Below are 12,080 nucleotides of genomic sequence, written 5' to 3'. Positions count from 1 at the left end.
CAGGCTTCCCCCAAAGGGAGACTGCTGGTCGGGGAAATGACATCTTGGTCCCACGTTATTGTCAGGGGACTCGAGGAGAGCACCAACTGAGCCAACAGACATCTCCGATGGCTGGAATGCAACAGATGCCTGAACATGGCTCAAGTGGTGTGATGGTCCCATACTGGTTTCCTGTAAGCAATGGGGCCAGAAGCTTGTGCAACAGAGGAGAAAGAAGGGGGGGGGGAAACTGCTTGTTCTGAAAGGGGGAGAGCGTGGAAGATTAGCATTCCAATAGGCCTCTCCATACCAACAGGCCCAACCCACAGGGCTAATCTAAAAACACAGAGAGAAACATTGTCAAGAATGATAAGTGCCTTGTCATGTGAAAGCTGACGCATTTCTGACTGACAGTGGAAGAAGGGGACAGAAATCACAATCTATGGGGTCAGCTCATCTCAGAAGCAAATTAATCTTGATCTATATACATAATATGATTTCAGCACTATGCTGTCAATGTAAATCAATGACAAATTTCTTTTGACAGAGTGTTATTTAAATATGTGGCTTCAAACATGTTTACGCTCTCACTGCTTGGGTGCAGGGGATTACTATAGGGCTGGAGCTGAGCAAGATCATCCCATCTCCTCCTCGTCCCCATGTATCTGACATGAAGTTGCCTTAACCTTTTTATCCCCCACCTCAGGGGTTAATTACCGAGTTCACAGACTCAGCAGGGCCAAGTTACAGTTCACCCTGTTATCTCTTTCTCTCCCCTTTTCCCATTGCTCAATACATGCTGCACAGCACATGTGCGGATATTTCTTTGTCTGTATGCCACACTTCAGTGCCTCTGCCAGAAGATTTGTAGGCATATTTCAGACATCCTGGACACGTGGTTTCCCTGTGGAATTGCATTGTGTACTGACAGTGTGCATAAAGCCAGTCCTTGAAGCTTGGTATAAATAACACTCTGGATCCCTCTTGGTTTAGGGACAAGCAATGAATTTTTTTTCCCATAGATGTATTTTGGGGATTGCAGTTGGCATTATAAAAGCTTCTCCTTTCCTAAGGTCACAAAGGACAATTTCTGAATAATAAACATTTTCAGGGGCACGTAGGTGGAGGATCGATACATTTGGGCTGGAGACCTCAGGGGAGCTTAGGAACCCTCACCCATTTATTGATTCGTCCTCAGGGGCACTGAGGAGAAAAAAAATATATACAAAATTTCCCCATTTAAACTGATTCCAGTAATCAATGCACATCCTTGGCTGCGAGCAAACAGTTTCTTTAATTGGAACCCAGTCAAAGGAGGACAATCGTAACAATCATGCTTTCTAGACCTTTGAAATGGTTAACAGGGTATTGACGGTTTGTGGGTGGAGCAATTCCAGTATTCAAACATTCATCCTTTTGCTTGGGCACAGGTATAGAAATGGAGCTCATGGGAACAGCCTGGCTCATGGAATAAAGACAATCAGCAAGCTCTTTGATACTGTCATTGGTACTTGTGTCACTGGGCAGCTTTAAGGAACATCTGGTTCAGATCAACACGACAGCAGCTCAGCTCATTTGGCCCTCATATTTGATTAGAGGTAAGAGTCAGAATAACATGAGCTGACGCAGTGGGTGAGCTCAACATTTCAGCAAGCAGAAGCTGACAAGAATAAGCCAAAGCAAAGCAAATGACAAAAAGAGCACCTGAGAGACTCTGAGAGTTTGACCTGTAATCGCAGCACTCCCAATTTTGAAAATGCTGAGATGCAATGGTGGATTACAGGGCAACAGAAATGGCTTTACTAGTAGAATAAATTGTGTATATTAGCAAACACCTAGCCGAAAACATTAACATTACAGAAAGCTAGCATAAAATAAGATAAAACAATGTCTGGTTTAGGTGGAACATGCACTATCAGCACAAAAGTAATAGATCTGAATGAGGAATGCTCTTGTTCCTGTGGAGCTGCACAATGACAACAGAAGAATGTGGTTGTACTGGGCAGCTGTACAGGTGTGACTGTGTGTGTGAATGTGAAGCTGGTATATACTGGAAAAAAAAGCATGCATGTTTTGCAAAACCCTTCCCTGTTAAAATAAAACATTATAAAAAACAAGGCAGCCTTATTACAATGATGCAACAGTAACAGATATTTTGAACATCCCTTTGCCGAAGTGCAACCACAGTGTAAAAATACAACATTTTGAATCTCTGACATCTTGATACCTCAAGTCCAGCTCTAATATTGTGACAAGGTGGTGACAACTTACAGTTCATCTCGTTGCCGTTGTGACAGCACCATGGTGACGGGCGGTGTGGGCGGGACCGGGGGGGATCAGGTGGTAGAAGGTGAATCGTGTGCAGCTGCTGCGCTCTCCTCAGTCAGGAGATGAGCTGTGCTGATCCGGGCAACACGGGTGAGGATGCGCTGTGTACTCCTATGGCGGGCAGTTGGTTCGGTCCAGACAAAGACTTAGACTTAAGAGGGGAACGCAGGAATCTGCCCCCCAACTGGCTGGCTCCAGGGACAAGTAAAGTGGAGAGCCTGCAGACCAGTCACCAGCTAAGTCTACACTGCATCTGGAGAGGAGAGAGAAGGAAAGTCAGCATTAGGTATGCATGACAGATAACATGGGAGTGGGGAGTGGGGAGGGGATGAGAATGCTCATAGGCCAAAGGAGTACTGCATCAACGTCTGCACCAGTTCATGAGACACCCTGGCAGCTTTCCTTGAGAATAACAGCAATAGAAAACAAATGAGAGAACAATCAAAGAACAATGTGACAGGGTTCTCTACAAGTGAGAGAATGTAACTCTGCTATTAGGCCTTTGACAACACTTTGACATCCAGCCAATGTCAGATCATGTCACCAGTCTAGGTTGGGAGCCCTGGCCTGCTCCTACAGCAAATTCCATTCTCCATGCAGACACAAGAGCTGACCCACATTCTCCGAGCAGCCTACTTCACTTCCCACCTTGCCAACAGAAAAGAAAAACAGGAGACAGCAGAGCCGGGCTAGAGTAACGGCTGCTCTCTAGTCAAATTCCCCACCTCCACAACTGCTCCTCAACAGTTGGCTGGCCACGCTGATGGCACAACGCAATCACTTTGGTCGTTTTATGTCAACAAAAGCTGTATTACTGTTACAGTGTGAATATTAACTCAAGGTCAGGAGTGGAGTATTTAAATGATGAACAATGAAGGTATTCCTGAAAAGCACCTTACTAGACCAGTTACATACTACAATATTGAGGGTGAGCCACAGTAAGCCTCTTAGTCTACTGGGACCAGCCCGACTAAATCTCTGCCAGACCAGTAAACTACAAACAAAGCCAATTTACCCCCTCCTGGAGACCTGCAACAAACAGAAAAAACAACAAGGCACAGAGATTCAGAAACATGTAGAGGAAACGTGTTCAGCATGAGAGCTGCTGTATGGGAAGGGTCAGTTATGAACACAGCTATGAGTCTAGAGCAGGCCTGAAGACTGGAAACACCCCAGGAATCTGCAATGAAGAAACATTCAATCCATTCCTCATGTCAGTAAGTACAGGTAGGCAACACATAGGTGGGCACTAAGGTAAATTCCACCTTTTCACTTCTGCTGCTGTTTGCACAAAAGAAACAAAGAAACAGAAATGGAGCACCCACTAAAAGCAGCTTAGGGACCTAGTGTATATTCAAAACATGTACAGATGAAAGGTAGACCTAGCTGGCTGACAGAGTATATTCTATTCTATTCTATCTACTCTATCATAACAGTAACACAGATAGTGGTGTTTGCTTATTTATTTGCATATATGACACTTTGACATAGCAGCAGAACTGCTTAACAGAAAGTAAGCTGCCTTAGGCACAGGCTAACCTCTGGACCCTGATGTCACCATCTGACAGCAGTTCAAAACTCTGTGTACCTCTGACCATGTCCGGATTACGGAGTGCCAGGCCAGGGGTCTCAGGCCATCGCCCAACGATTCTGCTGTGGTTCAGGTTCGCAACAGCATAATTACAGAATAAAGCAATGGGACTAAATCAACTAATGCAGTAAAAATGGCTCCCCATATAAAGTATCCATGAATAGGCATATGCCATCTATTCTATTCCCATGCATTTCTTAACCTGTACCATGTGTGTAATGAGATCATCTTCCGTATTTTTATATTTCCCTCTGTACTGTTGGCAGCTGTCATCGCTGTGTGTATCCACTAATGTGTTAGACACCCCTCACTGTAAATCTCATTTGTGGCTTCAGTATTGGGCACAATGTCTACACAATCACATAATCAGGGTAATTGGCTCAGCACAAAATGTGGTCCCGGCTTGAATGAAGGGGGACTGGGCTGCAGCCCTGGTGCATCCATAAATCTGCCCATTGACGGTTAATAACGGTATGCATCTTCCTCCCATTGATTCTCTTGTCTTTGTGTACCAGAAAGAACTGTACAACAAAGAGTCCATTACAGAAATGGCACTGACTGCTTTGAGATTTGTCATGGAATTTCCTGAAGGGTGCTGCAGTGTTATTAATTATTTCTCATTACGACACCATTTTCACTGAATAACAGAAAATGTCCTCTGCCTCTTTCTGTCAGTTTAACAATGCAACAGCCGAGGGCCAAGTCAAGAATTGTAATGGCCCAGTGCGAGTGTCTGTGTGTGCACACATCCTCTGTTTTTAATGTAGTCAAGCATAATGCTGGAGGACTAGACCTAAATATTTCAAATATGGACCAACTCACATGAGATTTGGGTCAAAACACTCAACTGAAACCATGTAACTAAACAAGAAAACCGTGTTAGAAAACATCTGGGTTAAGTCATGTATCAGAAAATGTTTCAAAAAAAGAAGGAAAGCCCTCAACTACTCAGATAATTAGAGATGAACTATCAAAGACTTGATTTACAGTCAAGTTACATGTTACATTGTTCAAGCATATAATTTTAGGGGATCAAAAACAGCCAACTTTAATCGAGCATCTGGTCAAAATGTAAGATATCGGAGTAGGCAGCAGTAGTGTGACTCAACAGGCAAATATGACAGACAGGGCATGTACAGAATGTGTTTTGATAAACAACACCGCATTTCTCAGTCTTCCAGGTCTGTGAACAAAGAAATAGCAAAGCCCTCCTGCGGAATGCTATGCAAGAATAACAGAGCAAAGCACTACAGTTAGGTTAGTCTGTGCAATGTGTCCAGGACACACCAGCTGCACACAAAGCATAGGACTATGACAGCAAACTTAACAATATCACACTTTGACATTACCACAGCTAAGGGTCACTCAGTATCACCTCACTGTCACTTCTGATCATGACAGCTTGGACTTTGCTGCTGGCATCATGATGTCATCGACCCCTATCAGGAGCAGCTCAAGCAGCCTGGAATCTGGAGTGCCTTCATTTTCTGCTGCTGACGTAACCTCTAAGTTGCCTGACTCCCAGCAAAATGACATTAGTAGTCCCTGACCAGCTACTTTTACACAAAAATTACACAAAAATAACAGCAGAGAGTCAGCTTACATATGCCTTGTATCACTGAGTTGTACATGCATTTCACTGGTTATAATGTGTGGAGTCATTGTGTGGTGACATGAAAGTGCTCTCTATAAGCTGAACAAGCTAGACTCCAGCTCAACACAAAAGGCACAAAACACTCCAGCTCAATACAATGGGCAGACAACAGTCTTCTGTTCAAACACTGACTGTAATACCATTTTGAACCAAGGAAAGGAAATGACAATTCAAGTCCATTGGTATGTTCCCTTGTTTAAAACAGGCCTGGAGTTCAGAGAGAGCAAGCTGAGAAGCCTACACACACACACCAAAACATATGCAAATGGATGGTAGAATTGACATAACTCGGGTTCCTACTAACTTTTACCACTGGTAGCACTGTTGCCACTAACACTATTAAATCATTTGGTGGCACCAATATTTTCACCTGGAGACGGCTTCACACAGTAATTTACATTGTTGCCTATTAATATATTAATATGCCTAGAATGTGTCACAGTCAATTGGATGAACTGTATCAATTGGATAAACATGGATAATGTACTATAACAGGTAATTAATAACTAGGCAAGATTAGGCAGTTCATACCCTTTCTAACCCAGAATTTGCCATTAGCCTGTGCTGAAGATTTTAGAATTATCTCACTATCATGAAGTGAAATCTCATTTGTTTTTAACCAAAAAGGCCTAGGCTATCCCAGATAACCAAAGCAGAGTTGGAGCAGCAGGTCAGTAGCCTATACTCATGAACTGAATCAAAGTGGATACATACACAGCTGTCTCAAAAGAGCTTGATTTCCTACCAAGAGAGACCAACGGGCTTTAGGAAGGGCAGAGTGATAGCAGTTCTGAATGAACCAGCTCTGCTTTTCTAAAATCAGTCCCACCAGGATTTCGCGGAGTTCTTTTGTGATTATTGCGGCCAAAAATGCTTGATTTTGCTGCGGCTTTTCTCAAAAATTGAGATACAATTTGCGAGGTTTTATGTGCTCTTTTTGCGGTAAAATTGCGGGAATTGGGAAAAATTGCAAGCAAAGGAAAAAAAATGTTTTTCTCTCACTCTCATTCACTCACTCACACACACACACACACACACACACACACACACACACACACACACACACACACACACACACACACACACACACACACACACACACACACAGCCTCCCCCTATTCTCTCCCACTCTCCGTTTAAGCTATTAACTCTTCCAAGAGCTTGAATTTTGCACTCACCTCGATTCTTGCTGCTTTTGTTTTGTTTTGCACGGTCTATGGCAGTAATTTTTGTTGGCAGGTGAGCTTTGTTCATCTTCCACCTGAATGCGCGCTGCTATGATGTAAGTTACCACGACACCGAATGCGACAATTGGTCCAAATCACAAGCGGTCTGTTGATTTGGCCATTTCATGCGGAGAAGTTGCGGCAATTTAGCAAAACTGCAAGCTCTCGCAAATATTACGGAGATTTCTTGTATTTGCGTTAATTATTGCGATCGCAAAATTGCAAGTTCCTGGAGGGACTGTAAAATGGACCAACCTCCATCAGAAATCGCCTACATTCTTTGATAGCTTCAGAAAGTTGACAATTGAAGGAGTCTCAACAGGAAGGACATGGAGCCCCATCTTAAACTCTGCATGACTAACTTCCTCTATAGATTGGACTGCGAGGCTGGTTATTCTGTAAATCACGTCCAGCCAGCCATCAAGAACTGCAAGGTACCTTTGTCAGGTTATCTGGCTTGGTAATAATAATTAACTAACATTAAATTACACAGCTATTCACATACTATCTTTCTTCAGCAGCCAATAACAGGAGAGACTAGTTAGCACACGCCAAAACAGCAGCATCATGCGTACTCCACGCCCAGATGTTAGGATGTGTGTGAAGCCCAAACTCAAAGTTTCATCGTCTTGGCTGTTCCACCATTTATATTCAAGCAGCCTACTTTGCCAGATGGAAAAAAATACCCATCTCTCTAACTGGTAAGTGTAGGCTATGTGGCCAATTACATTGCAGGGCCATCATCTTCACTGTCAAGAGCCCCCTGATGGAAGAGGCCTGATTAGCAGATCAGAGCCCACATCCACTAAGGAAGGGCAAGCAACACAGAGAGGGGGCGAGTCTAAAGAGGGAGGAGGCATACAGGAGCAACATATCAATGACATGCCCGCCCCATACCAACCGCAGACACAAGTGAACACAATTGAGGCTATTTAGCCTACTTCATTCATCCATCCATGTATACAATTAACCATATAAGAAAAATTCAAATTGGCAGCCGAGCAAACAGGAAAAAAAATCCTTGTTCAACTCTGGCATCTTTGAATCTCTCCAAGGCATTCACATCTTGCCAACAAATTATTGGCTCAATTCACATTAACATACTACAGTCTGAGACTGAAATTAATATTAGCCATAAACCACGATTAAATGTGGCTGCTAAATCTGTCAGTTCTTCTTGACACTTTGGCAGACAGCAAACTTGTCTCAAATCCAGCTTTTCTATTCTACAAACTACTTTGGCAAATAATATAATTGGCTGCTAAAATTGAATTCAACAGCATCTTTTAATTAAACAGTGCGTCTAAGCAGTCTTTTGTAGGCTGACCGGCACTGACCAGAGCTGGAGGGCAGGGAGGGAGTGGTCGCTGCTGGCAGCAGGTCATTAATGACCAGTCAGCTAGCTGGTAGGCAGGGTGTCTGGAAGGTCAGCCTCTGCTCTACTGTCAACTCAGGGAAGGAGGAATAACGTCGGCATCTGCTCTCCTGCCCGCCACACTGACAGTGAGAAACAGCCTCTCACTCTCACCATTGTATTTTCAGTCAAAGTAAGAAAGAGCAAAACAGCTCACTCCTTTAGAGCTATAGTTTCAACAATGCTGCCAGTGTTTAATATTATATTTGTCTTACATTGTGATTATATACTCTGATTATACATCCAAAGTCAATAATCAGCACTGTTAAAAAACACATCTCCAGAAAAACTCACACCCCCGCCTTGAAAGTACCGTGGCTCACAATTCATTATGAAGATCCAGACGTTTGTTAAGATTATTCTACCAGTGTCAGCCATGTTTCAGCATTTAGAGCTTAAGTTAAAGCAGAGGTCAGCAAACAAGCTTAAGATCACTGTCCCAGTTTGAGAAAATTTGAGGAAAAGGACAAGCCATTGGCTGATAGCCTATTAAATGGAGAAGGATGAGCCTATTAAAAACAATTATGCTTCTATTCTGTCATTATGATGAGCCATTAATGGCAACACTGAGAAACCTTGCATTGTGCAGAGATGCTGAGCTTAGTCTGTCCCAAAATCTGTGGCAGCTGCTGTTAGGCTAGTTCATAAATGGGAATTTAATTCATGTATATTTTGACTTCACCTCTTAAATGAATTAATGAATATATAAATAAAAAAACAACAATCTCTGTTTCTCCTATATTTATTCAGCAGTGATGGGCCGCCACAACATAATTAACATGCCCATCACATTTATAATTAGCACTTAACTGTGATTCAATTATCCAAATAAGAATAGTGGTTGTGCTGCGGCCTGCACTAGCAACAAAACTGGAACCAGAAGATGGAACCCAAACCAAAATTACCCCCATCTACCATTATGGAAGAAACATTGCACGCTCTGTTACTCTATTTCTATCACTGTAGTGTTTTGCTGTTGAATTGTTCTCATTGGCAACAAGTGCATAAGTGCAGCACTGGCAATGGCCACAGTATTCTATTGCAGTTACATATAATTGGCCAGTCTGTATTGGTGTGTTTCCATTGCTGACAGCACTAAATGAAGATCTTGGGCTGCAGGAATACACTTATTCAAATCAACCAGAAAGATTATTGTCCATTTAAAATAATACTGTAATCTAATATATCTTGGGACTGACTAAGAATGGATTCAAGTATGACCACTGTTCAAGAAACATGGCATGTCTATATCTCATAGAAAACCTGAGATCTACTGCTCTCATATCAACTTCTTTTTCAAAATTGTGAACAGAAAACTGGGTCTGATCCAGGCCCAGGCAACACACAATATACATGTGTCTCATGTACTATGCACCATTTTTTGAACTTTGGAGCATTTCAACATCCTAGTCAGTCTGTGATGCTGACATTGTCTACTTTTCTGACATTGTATGAACCCCTCCAAATTGCAACTAATTCAATTTCTGTAATCCAAAGAAATAAGCACGTGCATTATTGTCACTTGAGTAGAACCAATTCAATAATTCGTTTGGGGGAATTATGTTAACATAATTGCTATATTCATAAAAGTTTCAATAATTATTGGGACTATTATAGCTGTCAAATTCTATATACATCTTGCATTAGGCATCATATTCCTCTTAAAATGGTTGCATTTGAGTCTGTTACTTTAAGTCACTTGTAATCGAAAACACACACACACACTCTCTTACCTGGGAACAGAGCGTGCAGTCAAAGACTAGGCTTTTTATCGATGCTTGACTATTTTCAAAAGATTAATCATTTCATCAATATCCCAGAACTCTAGCTGCATCCGCTGCAACGCAATCCTCACAGGCGTGGCCGGGAACTTCTCTGGCCATGGTACGAGTACATCAGGCAAGGATCCTGGCTTTTAATAATATCCAAAATCGCTGGCTACGGTTCTCAAAACTGATAAAGAGAATGATCTGTCTTTTTCAACCAACAGCCTTGCAAGCCTAAAAGGTCCGTCCTGCGATATGCACTACAGAGAAAAATTAAATTCGTCCCAATTTAAACCCTTAGTGCAAAAAAGCCTGACCCGAATCACTGAATCCTAAATAGACATGACGAGATAGAAAAGGGGTAAGACGGAAAACACAGCAGACACGAGTGCGTGCTAGTTGCAATTCATATAAACTCATCTGCTCCGATGTGCTCCACCCTGATTTTCTAATGCTGTACCAACAAACCGCATGAACAAGACCAAGTTGCAGTCATGATGTGAATGCCTCAGCTGAGCATGGCAGGAGGCTAGCCAAGGCTTCACTGAGCATCAACACCAGTGATGATACGGACAAACAGCAGCGGAGAGATAGAGTCGGGAATGTACAGACATGACAAACATGACATTGAAAAATTGCAACACGGCTGATCGAAACCCAATTGCAGGGCTATTAGCATAACTAGGCTAACATATCACACAAATCAGCTGACGCCAATATTAGCTTACGTTTACGCCCTTTTAAAAACGCCAACTGTGTGCACAATGATGTGGGGCTGTAGGGATTGCGCCGACATATAAAACACCCCCACGGCGATAGTGGTGAAATGAATTTACCAATATGTTGGAAGTAGTATGGGGTAAATGGCAGGAGCACGTCGTGACCTACATTTGATTCTGTTGGCGAGGTTTATGCAAGGTTGACAAGCACAGACCCCAAACTAACAGTTAGCTAACGTTGCTTCAAGCCATGTAAAATCACACTGATTGCCAACTTGGGATGATCACCAAATGTAAAGTGCAATTTATACGTTTTTCCTGTCTATGGTTGCTAACATTTTGGTTGACTAGACGACGTATCAGCCGGTAAGCTTGTCAGCTAACGGCGGCTAGCTCTGCCTAGCTACTGTTAGCTAAAGTTAACGTCAGCTGCTAGCTAACTTAGCTTCCCGGCGATGCAGTCGGAAAGTTAGTACGACATCTGTTCACTTTGGTCAGAATTCAGAAACATTACGTGCACCCAAGTGTAATTACATTGAGTTTTTATAGAAACGTTCGCCGACTAAAATATTTGTATCTGCACTTGTTTGCTCATTTGGGCAGTAGGTTAAACTCTGCTGACAAGCTACCTGCTGCTCCAAGCGGCCTATCCGCCATTTTGAGACATAAAAAGGAGGTGCAAAAAATTACAGCCACATCGTCATTTTCCCCCACCTAACGCCAGATTTCTTCGATACTGGCCAGCTTCTTAATTGAAAACTAGTTAAACTCACCCTATTGTTCGCTCCGTGAATATCCTCAGCCGTCTCTAACAGTAACACGACCCGACAGGGCGTGAAATTTTCGCTCCAAAATATGATCTTGTGATGTGGAGGTAAAGTATGCCCGTCTTGTCTCTCTAGCAATCCTTGCTTGTTTTTCGTACCGCATTCGCCTTCAGTCGGGCGTGCGCACGGGCTCGCGTTCACGATTTGACAGGGGCGCGCACGCCCTTGATAGCAGCAACTATTATGAGGTTTTGCAAAAGACTCAACAAAAACTATTCCACAATAAAGGTGCAATATTATGTTAATATATTACGCATTTTTTTCTCACCTATAATCGTTAACCAATTATATCTAGATTGCTGGTTAGTGTTACTGAACAATGCATTTGTAACTTTAGGAATCATTTAATTTAAATCGAACCAATTTAATTACGGTATTGGCATGACTGATTCAGAAACAAACTTGCCAATATTAGATCACTTCTAAAGAGTTTGCCCATGCAGTTAAGATAAGAAGCCTGATTAGATCAACAATGGCTTTTCTTAGCCTTTGCACTGAAAAGACTTACAAAATGCTGGGTGCAGTATGAGTAAGTTATCAAAAACCCAAACCAGATGTTATTTACTAGTTTTCCTT

The 12,080-nt window shown here is 42.5% G+C and overlaps 1 protein-coding gene across 1 annotated transcript in view; it reads right to left on the bottom strand.

Annotated features, from left to right (window-relative positions):
• Nucleotides 1–11,606, bottom strand: part of LOC139912761 (lissencephaly-1 homolog A-like) — a 37,593-nt gene extending 25,987 nt beyond the window's left edge. Inside the window, exons 1-2 of the mRNA XM_071900659.2 lie at nt 11,451–11,606; nt 2,251–2,560 (exon numbers count right to left, since the gene is read on the bottom strand). Of these exons, the coding sequence (XP_071756760.1) occupies nt 2,251–2,282 (32 nt within the window). The 5' untranslated portion in view covers nt 2,283–2,560; nt 11,451–11,606. The remainder of the gene's footprint in view (nt 1–2,250; nt 2,561–11,450) is intronic.
• Nucleotides 11,607–12,080: the final 474 nt, after the last annotated feature.

The sequence above is a fragment of the Centroberyx gerrardi genome, chromosome 6 (assembly GCF_048128805.1).
Source record: "Centroberyx gerrardi isolate f3 chromosome 6, fCenGer3.hap1.cur.20231027, whole genome shotgun sequence".
NCBI lineage: Eukaryota > Metazoa > Chordata > Actinopteri > Beryciformes > Berycidae > Centroberyx > Centroberyx gerrardi.
The sequence above is the reverse complement of the archived record's forward strand: the minus strand, read 5'-3'. Positions and strand labels throughout refer to the sequence as shown.